The 19794-nt window shown below is 45.5% G+C and overlaps 1 protein-coding gene across 1 annotated transcript in view; it reads left to right on the plus strand.

The window, feature by feature from the left end:
* Positions 1–19794, plus strand: part of PDE3A (phosphodiesterase 3A) — a 100070-nt gene that overhangs the window by 68399 nt on the left and 11877 nt on the right. Inside the window, exon 11 of the mRNA XM_029597546.1 lies at positions 11852–12080. Coding sequence (XP_029453406.1) covers positions 11852–12080 — 229 coding nt within the window. The remainder of the gene's footprint in view (positions 1–11851; positions 12081–19794) is intronic.

Raw genomic sequence — 19794 nt, forward strand, 5'->3', positions numbered from 1 at the left:
CTAGAGTGCATGGGGTTTATTCCCATATAGATCTGTGGCTGGATAGTAAGAAATGGGTGGTGGACTGTGAAGAGTCGCAGATTGGCCAGATTGTATGGTCAGATCATGCCCCAATATACGGGACATTTCGACTGACGCAGGAAGAAAGGGGGATGAAATATTGGAGGCTCAATGATAAGCTCCTTATGGATGTGAAAACTTACGATTCTCTGCGGCTAGACATTGAAGACTATTTTGAGAGAAATAATAATGGGGAAGTCCCTTCCCGGACGGTTTGGGACTGCTTTAAAGCTGTAATTCGGGGGCGCCTGATAGTCAGGGGAGCAGCGAAGCTGCGGGAAGCGAGGAAATATAAGCAGGAGCTGACAAAGGTCATTGGGAAATTGGAATTGGAACATAAGAGAGTAGGGGGAGGTCGGGTCCTCCGAGAGTTAGATCAGAAACGTAATGAATTACGGGCCTTATTAGATGGGGAGATTATGGATAAGCTGGACCATAGACGAGGGATCCACTTTCTGGAGGGTAATAAGCCGGGTAAATGGCTAGCAGGGCAACTGAAACAACAAATAGCGCAAAGTACCATCCTCAAAATAAAGGCCCATAACGGTAGCATTCTCATGGAAAATACGGGAATCAGGAATCGGTTTGCCCAGTTTTATCAGCAGTTATATACGGAAGAGCTAGCCGTGACTGCAGAACAAATAGATGACTATTTGGGGAAGATTACACTTCCCAGCTTAGAGGAGCATCAAATCCAAATTTTGGAAATGCCAATTACTAGGGGGGAGATCTCAGATGCTATTACTAGTTTAAAAGTACACAAGGCCCCTGGGTTGGACGGCTTTACCGGGCTGTTTTATAAAAAATATAAGGATTTGCTTGTCCCACAATTGCAAAAAGTGTATAATGATTTACTTGAGACTTCGGCTCTCCCGGAAACCATGAGCCTGGCAGGGATCACGGTGTTGCCCAAGCCGGGTAAGGATAAAACGCTGTGTGGTTCTTATAGGCCGATATCCCTACTTAATATCGACCTAAAAATATTAGCTAAAGTGCTGGCTAGACGTTTAAATATGGTTTTACCTTCCCTTATACAGCCCAATCAATCTGGGTTCATACAGGGCCGGCAGGCGGGGGATAATGTTCGGAAAGTAGTAAATTTGATGTGGGCCGCAAAGTCACAAGGGGTACCCATGGTCTTAATGGCGGTGGATGCGGAAAAGGCCTTCGACCGGGTGCACTGGGGGTTTTTGTTTGGGGTTCTGCGTAAGCTGGGCTTAGGTCCTAATTTTCAGCAATGGCTTAGAGCAATGTATACTCACCCCAAGGCATGTGTCAAAGTGAATGGCTATTATTCAGAGGCGTTTGCGTTGGGGAGGGGTACCAGACAGGGGTGCCCCCTATCCCCTCTGTTATTTGCACTATTTATGGAACCATTGGCTGCTATTATACACCAAAATGGGGATATAAAAGGATTGGACATAGGGGGAGATTGTTCTAAAGTCACGCTGTTCGCAGATGATCTCCTGTTTACAGTGGCCCACCCTCAGAGTACCCTATCGCTTTTAGTTCAAGAACTGGACAGATTTAGTGGAATGTCTGGATTCAAAGTTAATATGACCAAAACCGAGATTTTGAATGTAACACTGCCGGCGGAGCAGATCCCGGCGTTACAGGCAAATTTCCCTTCAAATGGGCTACGAAGGGAATAAAATATCTAGGGATCACACTGTCTGCAAATTGGAGGCAGTTGTTTCATCTTAATTATGTTCCCTTGATGCTGCAAATGACTAGGGATCTGGATGTATGGTTTCCCTATAGGCTATCATGGATGGGGAGAGTGGCAGTGATTAAAATGAACATACTACCCAGATGGTTGTATCTTTTTCAATCGTTGCCGATAGAGGTCCCCTCGAAATTCTTACGATCTCTGCAAACCAAGGTGTTCCATTTTATATGGAGGAGAAGACCCCCGCGAATAGCGAGGAGGGTGTTGTACCGTCCTAGAGAGGAAGGAGGACTCGCGGTTCCTAATTTTATTAAGTATTATCAAGCGGCACAGCTCCGGGTCATACCGGAATGTGCTGCAGGGCGATGTCTAAAACTATGGGCTCAATTTGAACAAAGCCTGGGGGGGGGTATGCCATTACATACGAGGGTGTGGGGGCTCCCAATGAAAGGACACCCTAAAGAGGTAGAAAATCCCTTTACGCAGGCAACGTTAAAAATTTGGAGTCAATGCCGGGGGAGGCTAACGGGGACAGAGGTGGTGACTCCCTTATTACCTATTGGGCTGTATCAGCAAAGATGTGCGGTCTTTGAAGGGGGGTTGGTCTGGATAGGTGGAGCAGGTGGGGGATTTTGCGATATGGACAATTGTTTCAGGACTCTCGCATAATTTCCTTTGAGGAATTACAATGTACACATGATCTCCCCAGAAGGGAGTATTATCGCTACCTCCAGATACGACATTGCCTTCAGGACCCTTATATCAGAGTGAATACATGCAGGCAATGCTCGGCGTTTGAAAGCCTATGTAGTACAAGGGACGAATTAAAGGGGACAATTTCAGATATCTACGTTTGGTTATCTGAAAAAGACTTGACCCGTCATCGTTTTCAGCAGGCCTGGGAAAAGGACTTAAACTTGAACTGGACGGCGGCACATTGGACTACTTGCTTTCTTCAAGCATCAAGAGGGACTATCTCGGCCAACATAATGGAGACTAACTACAAAGTTTTGACGAGGTGGTACCTGACACCGGCCAAATTGCACAAAATGTACCCAGCACAAGATGAAAAATGTTGGAGGAACTGTACACAAAAGGGGACATACTTACACATTTGGTGGGAATGCCCCACTATCTTATCGTTTTGGCAATGGATCCGGCAGGCGCTCATACAGATGCTACACATTCCGGTGTCCGCTGATCCGGCACTTTTCTTGCTGTCCGATTTTCCAGAGACATGGCCGAAGAGGGTGAGACAGCTGGTGCACCACGTGCTAAGCGCGGCTCGTCAGGAATTGGCGGCCCATTGGAAGCAGGACAGGCCGCCGGCTGCGGAGTCAGTTATACAGCGGCTATGGCTTATGCACTCATGGCTATATCAAAGGGCCACACAACAGGATGCCGTGGCAAAGCATGTCTTAATTTGGGAACCTTTTTTATATTGGTATAATGTGCTTTGAGAACCAGGAGAGAATTGGGGCAGCGCAGGGCCTCATGGGGACGGAGGCTCGGAGCAGCTAGTATCTGCGGTTATGGTGATATTGTGGGGCTCCCTCGGGACACGATGGAGGCAGCCAATCCCAAGGCTCCCATCCTTGGAGCATGTGTCAGCCAGAGAGACTGTTATAGGGGGGGAGGGGGGGGGGGGGGGGCGGGGGGGGAAACAAGAAAAGAATGGCAAGCCATTGGTTGTGAAAGCTTTATTGTACATTTAAGTGTTTTGTATTCAAAGCGAATATGGATATGTTATTGTTCTCGTTGCCAATAAAATATAAATTAAAAAAAAATAAAAAAAAAGTTCCCATTAGCAGGAGATTTTATATACTATTAAGTAAATTTTAAAAGGAGCACGCATGCACCCATAAATGAACGTATGATGCATGCAAGCAAAAATACACTCAGTTTTATATCATGTGTGCAAGTACATGCATATCATATAAAATATCCCTACCACATGTATCTGTGGAACCTTTACACACATACTCACAAGTGACTTGAGAAAGAGAGAGAGAGAGAATCTGACACTCTGTATATCTCCCACTGTAAGAAGGGCACTTTCAAATCAAGGTGGGTTTGGGGTGGGGGGGAAGGACAATGTTACAAGGGTCTGCAGGCCAATGTAACATGGATCAAAAACGAACTAACCGCCCACGAGCTCCCAGAGTACCTGGATGGCCTTATAGATTTGGCTGGAAGAAATGACCACTGTCTTCAGCAATAGGCTCGGGAGCTCCACCTGCCACGCAGGCCCATCGTGCTGGCTCCTCAATTTCAGCGCCCCCTCTCTCCTGTTCCAATGGCAGCACTGGCCAAACATGCCTGGAGGAACAAATGCAGCTTGGCTAGGGGCGCCTCACCACTGAATAAAGGCTCCATTGACATCAGCTGGGACTATGCTCCTACTGTGCTGGGACTGGACACCAGTTGGAGCTGTCCACTGAGGCTGGGAAACTAACTAGCCTAGGAACTGGTGAGGATGTGATCCTAGGTTTCACAAATCCTGCCTCTCAACTACTGCTCCTGGTGACTATTGCTGGAAATTTCACAGAATTTCCTACCTAGGCCCTGGTGGACTCAGGTGCCAGGGGGAATTTCATAATGAAAGCCCTTGCCGACCATGTTCAGCTTCCCACAGTTACCAGAGAGATTCCCCTAGTCATCTCCTCCATTCACGGGGATCCTCTCCCTGGCCGGATTATCCAAACTACAGCACCCTTGTGCTTATGCACCAGCTTGTTACACGTTGAGAGCATAGTCTTTCATATCATTGACAAGGCAGTATATTCCATTGTGCTGGGCTTGCCCCGGTTGCAATGTCACTCCCCACAATTTGACTGGGATTCGTTGCAACTGACCAGATGGAGCTCCCAGTGCCACGACTTGTCTGCAACGTGTTGAACCACCAACTCGTTTACCCTTGATGACAACCCTGGAGGGGCTCCCACCCCAAAACAGAGTATACAGATGTATTCTCCAAGAAGGAGGCTGAGACTCTGCCTTCCCATATGGTGAATGACTGTGCTATCGATCTGTTACTCAACACCGAACTGCCTTGTGGAGGAGTATATCCTCTATCCACCCAGAAATGAAAGCGATGTCAAAGTACATTAAAGAAATCCTTGACCAGGGTTTCATCAGACCCGCCACATCTTCCACTGGGGCATGGATCTTCTTTGTCTCCAAAAAGGATGGATCATTACATCCATGCATTGATTATCAGAGGGTTGAATGCAATAATGAAAAAGGACTGCTACCCCTTACCACTCATTTCCAAGTTATTTGACCATTCCCAGGGATCTAGAGTTTTTACAAAGTTGGACCTCCGCAGGGCCTACAATCTACTTTGGATCAAACATAGAGATTAATAGAAGACGGCATTCAGTATGCGAGATGAGCACTACAAGTATCTAGTGATGCCCTTTGGTTTATGTAATGCCCCCGCTGTATTCCAGAAAATGATGAATGAAATCTTCAGAGACCTCCTCTACTTCTGTGTCATCCTGTACCTCGATGATATTCTCATCTTCTACAAAGATCTCAATTCCCACTGCCAGGATGTTTGCCTAGTCCTCCAGAGGCTACGAGATAACAAACCATACGCAAAGCTGGAGAAATGCCTTTTTGAGAAATTGAGCCTTCCTTTCCTAGGATATATTGTACCTAACAAGGGCTTCCACATGGATCCAGATAAGGTCAAATACATCCCAAACTGGCCACAGCCTTCCGGTCTTTGCGCCCTGCAAAAATTCCTAGGCTTTGCCAACTATTACCGGCATTTAATCCCCAACTACTCCCAGATTTCGGCTCCCTTCACGGCACTCAGTCAAAAGGGAACCAACACCAAAGCCTGGCCTTCAGAGATAGTCATTGCCTTCCATGAACTGAAGGATGCATTCCTTCAAAAGCCATGCTTCCATCACCCTGACTCCACATGTCCCTTTATCTTCAAAGTTGACACTTCCTTGTTGGAGGTAGAAGCAGTGCTGAATCAGTACTCCGATATGGGAATCCTTCATCTCTGTACTTTCTTCTCACAAAAATTCTCCCCCGCATAATGCAACTATAGGGTTGGGGACAAGGAACTTTTGGCCATCAAGCTTGCACTTGAGGAATGGCACTATTGGCTCAAAGGTGCTCAACACTGCACTACCATTTACACCGATCACAAAAAAACTTAGAACATCTTCATCATGCTGAACGCTCGCCAAGCCTGTTGGTTGCTATTCTTTGCACATTTTGACTTTGAGCTGAGGTACCGGCCAGCCACCAAGAACATCAAAGGCAGAGGATACACCGGACTTTCCCGTGCATAATATCGACCCTGCCTGGGTTATTCTGGCCACCACCATTGCCATCGTCATCCCATGCATACTCCGAGAAAAAGTCTTAAAGTGTACCCCATGATTCCTGTGTTGCAGGTCACCCTTGGGTGGGCCCGAACCCTCACGTTGCTCCAGCAATACTACTGGTGGCCCCAGATGTGGAGAGATGTCAGGGCCTATGTGGACTCCTTTTCCATCTGTGCATAGCAGAAACCTTTGACAGAATGACCCTGGGGGTTGTTACAGCTGCTGCCAGCTCCCAGAGAACTCTGGACCCATTTGTCTACCAACTTTGTGGTGGATCTCCCTCTCTCGAACAGCTGCACAGTCATTTGGTTTGTAGTCAACTGATTCTCTAAGAGGACTCATTTCATCCTGCCTCCTGGACTTCCCACAGCCCTGGAATTGGCCCAACTATTCATGCACCACATCTTCTACCTGCACAGCCTACTCAAACACATTGTCTCTGACCATGGGGCACAGTTTACTGCCACGTACTGGTGCTCCCTCTGTAGAAAGTTTAACATTTCCTTGGACTATACAACGGCATACCACCCCCAATCTAATGGTCAGACCAAACGAACTAACCACACACTGAAAACCTTCCTCAGAGCTTATGCAAATGACCAACAGGTTAACTGGATCTCTCCTTCTATGAGCAAAGTTTTTCCACAACTCTCACATCAGCACCGCTATGAGGTCATCTCCCTTCCAAATTGTTTATGGGAGACAGCCGTCATCCCCATCACCTATCACTTTGACTGTTCCCTCGCCTGCGGCTCAATTGAATGCTCAGGAGCTCCAAGAACTCTGGATCTGCACTAAGGCAATGCTTCTGAATGCAACTGAGAGGACAAAAAAAACTATGGATGCACACCGTAGGCCTGCACCAGCTGGGGACAAGGTCAGGCTCAACACCCATCACAGCTTATTGTATGGAACAGATATGACTGAAGAATTTTGGATTTGGAGGATACGAGAAGCCAATCATCCAGATGCGGAAAGACCTTTATACCTGTCCTTCTTAGGAGGGCTACAGCTAGGCATTTTGTGAACACTCTGGGGGCTGATGAGAGACCAAAAGGGAGGACCTTGTATTGATAGTGTTGAGCATTGACCTGAAAACACAGGTAGCGCCAAGAAGACTGGTGCATTGGGATGTGAGAATAAGTACCTTTTGAGATCCAAACAGCATATCCAATCGTTGGGTTGGAGGAAGAGAAAAAATGGTTTTGAGAGATGTCATTTTGAATTTCTCCTTCCAAATGCATCTGTTGAAAGCCCGGAGGTCCAGTATGGGATAGAGACCCCCAATCTTCTTCAGGATGAAGTAGTATTGGGAATAAAATCCCTCGTTGCACTGGTGTTGAGGTAGCACCTGAATCGCTTGTTGGTGAAGTAGCGAATGCAACTCCTGTTGAAGAAGCAAATTCTGCACATGATCCCGTAATGAAGAAACAAGGTGGGGGAGCGAAGAGTTCCTTCTGAATATTATTATGTACCCCTTGCGAATCAGATTCAGTACCCAATGGTCTGATGTGATAGAATCCTAGACACTGTAGAAATGAGATAATCTGCCCTCCACAGTGTTTGGAAGGTCGATCACTCCAGTCACACCCCAGTGTACTATGGGTTGTCGCCTGCTTTGGACACGTCGTGTGTCAACGACTGCTGTTTGTGCGTCATGTGTGTTGATACTGGCTTATGCGTCGTGCCCTGCCTGTCCTTTGACCCTTGCATCGAGGTTCATGCATTGGGTCGGTATGTCGTGATATGTCAAACGCACAGGTTGGTACAATGCAGACTCTTGATTAGGAGCGTCACACTTCAGGTGTGTTGTAGGTTGAGATGTTTCCCAACTCCCAATACCTTTTGACGATGCTTTAGTCGATGCCATTACCTTCTTGTGTACTTTAGAAATGGCTTATTTTATTTTATTTATTTATTTATTTAACAGCTTTTCTATACCGACATTAGAATGCACATCATATCTGTTTACATCTCAACAGTAGGTGGAAAATACAATGAACAGGGGTGGGAGAGGGACAACAATAGAAATTCGAGGGCAGGAGGCTCTAGGGGGAGCCTGAAAATTGAACTAGAGAAGTAACAATAACTCGAGAGGTAACATATTTACATGATGCAAATTACTTGGAGCGGCTTGAGTCACTTTGGGCATTCTGGAAGCTTTCCCCACTTGGTCCTGCTTGTCCTGAAAACCAGAAGATGGTATTGAGCCTACCGACAATAATCTTTTCTCTTGACCAGAGGCAATGAATGGGTTGAGTGATGCGTCGATATTGGTGCATAGGAACCCGAAGAGGCATCTTCAGTCTCTCTCAGCCTGGCTGTCTTCATGGCCCGCTGCCTCTGGGCCCTTGAAAGCATCCTGCTGCAGTCTCAGCACGTCAATTGATCATAATCAGGCCCCAAGCACAGATAGCAATAATTATGTCCGTCTGCAAACTATCTCTCTCACTTACCCCTGCACATAGGCTCCCACTCTCACATACACAATCTCTTTTTCACACACACCAGCTCCCAGTCTCTCACACATATACACACACTCCCTCACAATCTCCTCACATAGGCTCCCTCTCTCTGCCATATACACTCATGCACACTCACAAAGGCTCTCTCTCTCAGACACACACACACCCCCTTGCACATAGACTTGCTGTCTCTCACACACACACACACACACACACACACACGTCTACAAACAGGCTCTCTCTCACTCACTCAATGGGCCTTTCACATTTTTGATGGGAACTGTTTGCAGCAAGCTGGGACCTGCTCCATTTTTGGTGCGAGTGGGATGGGTTCTGCTTGTGGCATGCTGAGCCTGCTCCAAATTCTGCGCAAAAAATGGAAGTTCTATGGAGGGGAATTCTGTGCAAATTCTGTGCTCCGCAGAAGCGCATAATTCCACCAGGAGTAAATTGGGCTTTACATTTGCTCAAAGGCATCTGAGGGTGTTATACATAGTACAGTAGGAGGGAAGGAAATTGCTTTCATGAAGACAAACAATCTTCTTTTCTTATTGAAATGTTAACCTCCTGATTAGACAGGAGAAAGAGATGGAAGGCTGCTTTTAGTCTCCTATTGCCTGGTGTTTGTCTGTCTGTGCTTGTCTGTGTCCATATACAGAGGAAGCAGTGTTGGGCAAAATTAACTTGTGAATGAAAAAAAAACCAGATGTATTGTTCTAAAATGTTTTTGTTTTACAAAGCTACCTCCTGACCTTATGCCTTCTCTTTTAATTTCCTGTAAGAAGGTAGTGAATTGGTCTTTACATGTTTTAGTCTATAAAATTGGCACTGACATACCACTGTATTATAAAGGCTTTAATGGTGCTGCAAGGGCGGGGCAGGGTGAAATACTGCAATCCATCTTACTTGCTCAGAGTCTGCTCCTTTGGATGATGCAAGATCAGTCAGGTACTACTACAGTCTTGTTTTACTGCACCTTACATATCAAAATGAGAAGCAAACCTAAAGCAAGTCTGTACATTGCACTCCAGTTTGTCTGGAGAATGGGCCACTTTCCCCTGTACACTCCAGCAGATTATTCAATTGTGAAAAAGGGTCAGCTAGGCATGAAAGTAACATAGTAAATGGTAGCAAATAAAAATGATAAGAGGACATCTAATCTGCCAGCAACACTTTTATGTGTATTTACCCAAAGTAGATCAATTTCCCACAGGCAACCTAACCCCAATCCCATTGTGTGTCTACTTTAAGGTTGCAGCTGCCATTCTGTGCAGGTTTCCCCATGCTTTGCAGGAAGCACAATGCAGCCAGATCTCTGCTGTGACTGTCCTGGGATGCAATTGTCACTTAGTGATGGTTGTGCATTTTCTTGCCATTAGGGATCCTCTGTGTTTATCCCATGCTTTTTTGAAGTCTATCACTGTCTTTGTCATCACCACCTCCTCTGGGAAGTCATTCCAGACATCCACTACCTTCTCCATAAAAAAGTTACCTCCTGATATTGTGCCTGAAGCTTCATATTTGACCTCTGGTCCTAAAGCTTCCTTTCCATTAAAAAAAAGCTTGGCTTCCTGTGTACTAATATCTTTCAGGAATTTCAATGTCTGTATCATATCCCTCCTGTCTCGCCTTTCTTCTAGGGTATACATATTAAGTTTCTTCAGTCTCATCTCATAAGACTTCCCGTACAAACCCTGTACCATTTTGGTTGCCCTTCTTTGGATCGTCTCCAGCCTTTCTAGATCCTTTCTGAGATATGGCCTTCAGAACTGAACACAGTACTCCAGGTGAGGCCTCACCAATGACTTGAAAAGAGGCAGAATTACTTCTCTTTTTCTACTGGTTATGCCTCTCCCTATACATCCAGGCATCCTGCCAGTTCAGGCCACCACCTTATCACATTGTTTCGCTACCTTGAGATCATCCAACATTATGACACCAAGGTCCCTCTCCTGGTTGGTGCACATCAGCCCTTTACCACCTACGTATACAACTCTCGTTGATTTTCCCAAGTGCATGACTCTGCAATTTTGGGCATTGAATCTTAACTGCCAAGTATAAGACCACTCCTCAAGCTTTCTTAGATCACTTTTCATTCTGTCTTCTCCTTCAGGAGCATCCACTCTGTTGTAAGTCTTAGTGTCATCTGCAAAAAGACAAACTTTTTCTTCTAACTCCTCTGCAATATCACTAATAAAGATATTGAACAGAACTGGGCCTAGGATTGATTCCTGAGGTCCTGCACTTATCACTCATTTCTCTCCTCAAAGTGAATTCTATTTTCCATTATATTCTGTCTTCTATCACTTAACCAGTTTCCTAATCCAGGCTATTACTCTGGGATCCATCCCCAGATCATCCAAATTATTAATGGGCCTCCTATGCAGAATGGTATCAAAAGCTTTGCTGAAATCCAAGTAAACCACATCCAGTGCATGTCCTTAATCTAATTCTCTAGTCACCCAATCAAAGAAATCAATGAGATTCATCTGACACAATCTGATGCAGTAAAACCATACTGCCTTGGATCCTGCAAACCATTGGCTTGTAAACAGTCCACTATCCTTTCCTTCAGAAGAGTCTCCATCAATTTTCCCACCATCAAGATATGGCTAACCAGCCTATAGTTTCTAACCTCCTCTGTGTTATCACTTTAATGAAGAGGGACCACGTCTGTCTTTCTCCAGTCCTGCAAGACCATGCCCATCTCCAAAGATCTATTGAGGAGATCCTTCAGCAGACTCGCCAGGACATCTCTGAGCTCCCCTCTAGCCTCATGACTTTGTCCACTTTCAGTTTCCCAGCTGCACCCAGACACTGTCCTCCACAAATGGTGTTGTATCTACCTGGCTCTCATATGTACCCTCAGCAACTTCCCTCAGTTCTTCTCCAACCTCTTCTTCAGTGAAAACTATTTAGCATGTCTGCTTTTTCCTCAATTTCTCTTAGTCTTACAATACCACCTCTGGCCTTCCTTCTTTCACTGACATACCTGAAGAAAGTTGTGTCATCTCATTTTACTTCTTTTGCTGTATTTTTTTCCATTTGCCTTTTGGCCATCCTGACTTCTTTTCCTTCTTCTTTCAGCTTAATTAGATATTCTTTCCTGTGTTTCTGCTCCATTTCTGCTCAAGAGTTTCACAAAACAGTGAATAGCTGCATACAACTGGTTACAAATTTTAGAAAACATAAATGAAACTGATTAACTTTTTAATCCTCTGTTACTTAGTTAAAATGTTTCCATCAGTGAGTATAACACTTTTTAAAATTCTGATGTCTTTATAACTGTTCTATTGTCTAATCTCTAGGGAGATGAGGAATCGAGTCTTGGCCTACCAATAAGCCCTTTCATGGACCGCTCTGCTCCTCAGTTAGCTAAGCTCCAGGAGTCCTTTATCACTCACATTGTGGGACCACTCTGTCACTCCTATGATTCAGCAGGCCTGATGCCAGGCAGGTGGGTGGAAGACAGTGATGAGTCTGGAGATACAGATGAGCAAGAAGAAGACATAACAGAGGAAGAAACATCATCAACACGTATGTAACATGTTCTATCTGTGTTCTCCTGCAACACTCAGAGCCCTTGGGAGGGAGCTTTCCTTATATTTCCTACTTCCCTGTGCTACAAAAGATTCAGTGCACCTTTCAAGTAATTACTGTTATTTAATTATTTATATTTTTGTCATGGACTGACAGGCTGGAGTCTGGAAGCATTCCCTTAGAGGCAGTATAGAGCTGCAGGGCAGGACTGGAGCTTGTCTTCTGCCTAACTTCTGCAGGGAAGAGGGATTCAGCTTTGTAAGGAACTGGGGAAACTTTTGGGGAAAGGAGAGACTTTTCCGAAAAAATGGGATCTACCTTAACCAGAGTGGAACCAAGCTGCTGGCACTAACTTTCAAAAAGGAGATAGAGCAGCTTTTAAACTAGAACAAGGGGGAAAGCCGACAGTCACTCAGCAGTGCATGGTTCGGAGAAATGTATCCTTGAAGGATACTAATGAAACAGGAGAGTTAGGGCATCCCAACAGAGAGGTTCCATTAAAAGCAAACATAGTCCATATGCCTATATGTAAAAAATCACCAAAGCTAATGATTTCCGAATTATCCCTAACAACTGAAAAGCAGGTTAATACAAACAAAAAACACACTTTGAAATGTCTGTATGCCAATGCTAGATGTCTAAGAAGTAAGAAGGGAGAGTTAGAGTGTATAGCAGCAAATGATGAGATTGACATAATTGGCATCACAGAGACTTGGTGGAAGGAGGATAACCAATGGGACAGTGCTATAGCAGGGTACAAATTATATCGCAATGATAGGATCAACTTGGTGGGGGTGTGGCACTTTATGTCTGGGAGGGTATAGAATCCAATAGGATAAAGATCATATAAGAGACTAAATGCTCAGTAGAATCTATATGGATAGAAATCCCATGTGTTGGGTAAGAGTATAGTGATAGGAGTATACTACCATCCACCTGGACAAAATGGTCAGAAAGATGATGAAATGCTAAGAGAAATCAGGGAAGCAAACCAATTTGGCAGTGCAATAATAATGGGAGATTTCAATTACCCCAATATTGACTGGGTAAATATAACATCAGGACTTGCTAGAGACATAAAGTTCCTGGATGTAATAAATGACTGCTTCATGGAGCAATTGGTTCAGGAACCAAAAAGAGAGGGAGCTATTTTAGATTTAATTCTTAGTGGAACACAGGATTTGGTGAGAGAGGTAACGGTAGTGGGGCCACTTGGCAACAGTGATCATAACAAGATAATAACTGAAAGGGGGACAATAAATAAATCTGCAACTCTAACACTAAACTTTCAAAAGGGAAACTTTGATAAAATGAGGAAAATAGCTAAAAACTGAAAGGTGCAGCTGCAAAGGTTAAAAGTGTTCAACAGGCATGGATATTGTTTAAAAATACAATCCTAGAGGCGCAGTCCATATGTATTCCATACATTAAGAAAGGTGGAAGGAAGGCAAAACGATTACCAACATGGTTAAAAGGTGAGGTGAAAGAGGCTATTTTAGCCAAAAAAATATCCTTCAAAATTGGAAGAAGGATCCATCTGAAGAAAATGGGATAAAACATAAGCATTGTCAAGTTAAGTGTAAAACATTGATAAGACAGGCGAAGAGAGATTTGAAATGAAGTTGGCCATAGAGGCAAAACTCATAATAAAAACCTTTTTAAATATATCCAAAGCAAGAAACCTGTGAGGGAGTCGTTTGGACCATTAGATGACCGAGGGGTTAAAGAGGCTCTTAGGGAAGATAAGGCCATTGCAGAAAGACTAAATGAATTCTTTGCTTCCGTGTTTATTAATGAGGATGTTGGGGAGATACCAGTTCCGGAGATGGTTTTCAGGGGTGATGAGTCAGACGAACTGAACGAATCACTGTGAACCTGGAAGATGTAGCAGGCCAGATTGACAAACTAAAGAGCAGCAAATCACCTGGACCGGATGGTATGCATCCTAGGGTACGGAAGGAACTAAAAAATGGAATTTCTGATCTATTAGTTAAAATATGTAACCTATCATTAAAATCATCCATTGTACCTGAAGATTGGAGGGTGGCCAATGTAACCCCAATATTTAAAAAAGTATCCAGGGGCGATCCGGGTAACTATAGACCAGTGAGCCTGACTTCAGTGCCGGGGAAAATAGTGGAAACTATTCTCAAGATCAAAATCGTAGAGCATATAGAAAGACATGGTTTAATGGAACACAGTCAACATGGATTTACCCCAGGGAAGTTTTGCCTAACAAATCTGCTTCATTTTTTTGAAGGGGTTAATAAACATGTGGATAAAGGTGAACAGGTAGATGTAGTGTATTTGGATTTTCAGAAGGTGTTTGACAAAGTCCCTCATGAGAGGCTTCTAAGAAAACTAAAAAGTCATGGGATAGGAGGTGATGTCCTTTCGAGGATTACAAACTGGTTAAAAGACAGGAAACAGAGAGTAGGATTAAATGGTCAGTTTTCTCAGTGGAAAAGGGTAAACAGTGGAGTGCCTCACGGATCTGTACTTGGACCAGTGCTTTACAATATATATATATAAATGATCTGGAAAGGAATACGACGAGTGAGGTTATCAAATTTGCAGATGATACAAAATTATTCAGAGTAGTTAAATCACAAGCGGACTGTGATACATTACAGGAGGATCTTGCAAGACTGGAAGATTGGGCATCCAAATGGCAGATGAAATTTAATGTGGACAAGTGCAAGGTGTTGCATATAGGGAAAATAATCCTTGCTATAGTTACACAATGTTAGGTTCCATATTAGGAGCTACCACCCAGGAAAAAGATCTAGGCATCATAGTGGATATTACCTTAAAAGCGTCGGCTCAGTGTGCTGCAGCAGTCAAAAAAGTAAACAGAATGTTAGGAATTATTAGGAAGGGAATGGTTAATAAAACGAAAAACGTCATAATGCCTCTATAATCGCTCCATGGTGAGACCGCAGTTTGAATACTGTGTACAATTCTGGTCGCCGCATCACAAAAAAGATATAGTTGCGATGGAGAAGGTACAGAGAAGGGCAACCAAAATGATAAAGGGGATGGAACAGCTCCCCAATTAGGAAAGGCTGAAGAGGTTTGGGCTGTTCAGCTTGGAGAAGGGACGGCTGAGGGGGGATATGATAGAGGTCTTTAAGGTCATGAGAGGTCTTGAACGAGTAGATGAGAATCGGTTATTTACACTTTCAAATAATAGAAGGACTAGGGGGCATTCCATGAAGTTAGCAAGTAGCACATTTAAAACTAATCGGAGAAAATTCTTTTTCACTCAACGCACAATAAAGCTCTGGAATTTGTTGCCAGAAGATGTGGTTAGTGCAGTTAGAGTAGCTGGGTTCAAAAAAGGTTTGCATAAGTTCTTGGAGGAGAAGTCCATTAAAGGCTATTAATCGAGTTTACTTAGGGAATAGCCACTGCTATTAATTGCATTTGTAGCAAGGGATCTTCTTAGTGTTTGGGTAATTGCCAGGTTCTTGTGGCCTGGTTTGTCCTCTGTTGGAAACAGGATGCTGGGCTTGATGGACCCTTGGTTTGACCCAGCATGGAAATTTATTATGTTCTTATGTTCTTAACTAACCCCCTCTCTCGCAGGTTGAGCCCTTGGATTTTGGGGGCCAGTAGGGCTTGTATCCAATTCCCTGTACGTACCCAGATCAGTCCAGACTCCTGGGTTTTGCCTCCCTTCCAGCAGATGGAGACAGAGTAATTTTCTCAGGCACCGCCACTTGCAACTCCTCAGTATTTCTCTGTCTCCAGCAGATGGAGGTGGTGCAAAACTTGCAGTTCTGAACCTCTTAGCAAAAAAATCCAAAAAACCAGGTTTTAGGGGAGAGGAGTTCCCTCCTAGGAGGTTGGCAGGTCCTGGTGGGACCATCCTTCCTAGTAGCAGGGCCGGGCGAGCAGGGATTGGTGACCCAAATTTGCTCCAGTTTTCCACACTGGAGGTTGAAAGCTGGTGGTCCAGTTCCCTCGCCTTCCGGACTTCGTGGGGAGAAAGAACCTTTGCCAAGGCTCCAGATAAGGCTGTCTTTTTTCTCTATTTGTGTATTTTTTTTGTGCTTGTAAAGTTTGTCTTAAACAAATAAGAGAGGGTTTTTGTTTTCTTTTCAGGCCTTGCTGCTGCTTTTTCCCCGGCACCGGAGGTACAGGGAGGCAGCTCCAGGGATTTCTTTCCGTTTGTTTTTTGTTTTGCAGCTCCCGGTCTTTTTTTCTTCCTCTCTGTGCAGCTGTCCCCTGCCTGGTTTGCACACTCTGCCAACATGCCAAAGGAGCTCCGATGCTCCGTGTGTGATCGCGTGTCCTCGTGTTTATTGCGGGACTCTCGCTGCTCTTGGTGCCTCTCAGCAGCAGAAGGCACATCGGATGGGGCAGCAGCAGTTTCTGCAGTGCCAGCCCGGGGGTGCCGAAAGCACGGCAGGAGGCAAGTGATCTGTTCCCACTGAGCGCGGGAACAGCGGCCATTTTGGATACTTTGGCCATGAAGTCTCAGCCTGCAGCGGCGGGAGGGGAGCTTCCATTGTTGCTTTCTTCTCCCAATCTAAACACTGAGGATGCCCAGGGGGCCTGCGGAGAGCAATCGGGGAGGATTCAGATTCTCTGGGGGAGTATTCTGTCTTTTTCCTTTTTTGCCAGAATTTGTGCTTTCAATGCACAAAGCTTTTCTGGCCTGCCAGGCCACAGGGCAGCCCTCTCGAAAGCGTAGGACGGCTGAGCCCTCCTCTGGTAAGGAGCCCAAGTCCTCAAGGTCCTTGGTAGCTACCAGGGTCCAGAAGATTCGTGGTCCCTCGTTGTCAGGGGCTCCGGAGCAGGGGTCCTCAGAAGAGTCTCTCCAGGATGGCTTGCCAGGGGATGTCATACCAGAAGCGGAGCAGGATCTTGGTCCTCAGGTTTTATTCAAGGATGCGGCAAAGGTTCTTGCTGTGGATGGGGATGAGCCATAGAAACATAGAAATGACGGCAGAAGAAGACCAAATGGCCAATCCAGTCTGCCCAGCAAGCCATGCACTCTTTTTTTTTTTTTTCCTCATACTTGTTATGCCTGGCTTTCAGTACCCCTTAGTTCCATTTCCCCTCCACCCCACCACAATGTAGAGAGCAGTGCCGGAACCACATCCAAGTGAATATCCAGCCCAATTAGGGGCAGCAACCGCAGCAACAAGCAGGCCACACCCACGCCCTTGTCCACCCAGACTATGCAACTCAGACCCTGTTGGTCGCCGTCCATATACAGATCCCCCCTTCCACATTCCCCCTGCCGTTGAAGCAGAGAGCTATGCGTTGAAAGTGAAGTATTAGACTTTCTCCCCTATCGTTGAAGCAGAGAGCCACGCTGGACATGCACTGAAAGTAAAGTATCGGCCCATTTGGTTTTGGGGAAGTAACCTCCGTAACAAGCAAGCTACGCCTCGCCTCTTTCTGAATGCAAATCCTTTTTTTTTTCTTCCACATTTCCTCTTGCTGTTGAAGCCTAGAGCAATGATGGAGTCTCATTAACCGTGTGTATGTACATTGAACAAGGGTATTATCTCCAGGTAGTAGCACTCATTCTCGCGAGCCACATTAACAATCAACAAATATTGAACAAGCCTAATAATTGGCAATACCTATAGCCTATGTCCTCACTGGTAATTTTATATACTCTTACCCACCCCTCTGCTTTTTTTTTTTTTTTTGGAGATGGCAGCCCTCCATCCTTCCGCTCCATGAAGGTGGTATACCATTGGCATCCCGCTCCGTGAATGCCACTCCAGCCTTCCGCTCCATGAAGGTGGAACACCGACCACTGGCATCCCGCTCCGTGTTCCACCGACCACCAGACGAACACCAACCACTGGCATCCTAAGTGTTCCACCGACCACCAGTGGAACACCAACCACTGGCATCCTAAGGTGTTCCGCCTTTTTCAGAGGGATGAATTAGGTTCCCTGATTCCAGCTGTCCTGGCGGAGTTGGCTATACTGGTACCTCGAAAGGACTCTGCCCACAAGGATGTGGACTCAGTCATGGCGGGCTTATGGGCTCCGGCTAAAACCTTCCTGTTTCACAAGTCAGTGAAGCAATTGATGGTCAGGGAGATTCTCCGGAGATTGGCCTTAAGGTGAGCAGAGCTACGGATAAGTTGTACCCTTTGCTAGAGGAAACTCTGGAGCTCCTGTAGGTGCCGAAGGTGGATGCATCCATTTCCACAGTTACCAAGAAAATGACCAAACCCATGGCAGGGGCCGTGGCCCTAAAGGATTTGCAGGATAAAAAAATTGGAAGTGCACCTCAAGAGGAGTTTTGAGGTCTCAGTTTTAGGCATCTGGGCTGCTGTCTGGGCTTCCTTGAGATGGGTGCAGCAACTTCAGAAGAGCAGAACTTTGTCACCCTCTGAGGCCCAGCGCACTGAGCATCTCGATGCAGTGGTTGCTTATGGTGCCGATGTCCTCTATGACCTTATTTGTACTTCATCAAGGACGATGGTGTCCACAGTCTCAGCTAGGAGACTCCTCTGTTTGCAAAACTGGTCGGCTGATGTTTCCTCTAAGGCTCAGCTGGAGGCTCTTCCATTTAAGGGCAAGCTCCTTTTTGGAGAAGATCTAGAGCAGCTCATAAAACTCTTGGGTAAAAACAAAATTCACAAGTTGCTAGAAGATAAGCCCAAGGGGGCCAGAGGGTCTATCCCACCACGCTTGAGTTTTCGAGGCCAGCAGCATTTTTGGCAGAACAGAGCTACGGGACAGAGACAGACCTCGGGGAGGTCGCAGTCTTGGAGCCAGTCCTTTCGGGCCTGTAAAGCGGGCAAGGACTGTTCTGGTGGCACTAGGTCTACCCAATGAAGCGAGGCTGGCCTACTCTTCGGTCCCAAGGATAGGTGGTCGTCTCACGCACTTTTACGAGGAGTGAGTCAAAATAACTTCAGACCAGTGGGTCTTAGACGTCATAGGATAAGGTTATGTTTTAGAGTTTGCTCAGCCGCTCAGAAGTCTTCTTCTGTGGTTCCCTTGTGGCCCAGCAGGCAAGGAGTTGGTGGTTCAGCAAACTCTCGAGTGCCTACATCTTTTAGGGGCTATAGTTCCTGTCCTTCTGCACAAGAGAGGCAAATGAAAATTGGTTCTTACCTGCTAATTTTCGTTCCTGTAATACCACAGATCAGTCCAGCAGGTGGAGTCAGAGAACAATTAGAACTTTGGGCACTGCTACATAACGAGAGTGCCACCTGCAGTCACTCAGTATTGACCTGTACCCAATTCCATGCTAACAGAACTAAATAACAAAGGGTAGCACCCAACCAAATTTCCGGACTACCACTTCTCCGCTGGCAAAAACCAGACCGAACAACTGCTTAAAACTGCTCCATGAATTATGTCTGCAAAAAAGGAGCTTCAACAATAAAAAACTTAAGTGGGTTCTTAGGGGTTTGTGTGAGGTGCTGTTTAAGTCCCTTAGGAGAGCTACCATTAAGGATCTCAGACTGAAGGTTGTCTTCTTGGTGGCTATTTGTTTGGCCAGAAGGGTTTCAGAAATTCTGGCATTGTCCTGCAGGGGCTCCTTCTTGCAGATCTCAGACACAGGGGTTTCTTTGAGGATGGTTCCGTCTTTTCTCCCTAAGGTGGGGTTGGCGTTCCACTTGAGTCAGTCGGTGGAGCTTTTGGTTTTTCAGAATCTAGAGTCGAGTTCAGCTCATGCCTCAGAGTTAAGGCATTTGGATGTTAGACAGGCTTTGTTGCGATAT

The sequence above is a fragment of the Rhinatrema bivittatum genome, chromosome 4 (genome assembly GCF_901001135.1).
Source record: "Rhinatrema bivittatum chromosome 4, aRhiBiv1.1, whole genome shotgun sequence".
In the NCBI taxonomy this organism is placed as follows: Eukaryota; Metazoa; Chordata; class Amphibia; order Gymnophiona; family Rhinatrematidae; genus Rhinatrema; species Rhinatrema bivittatum.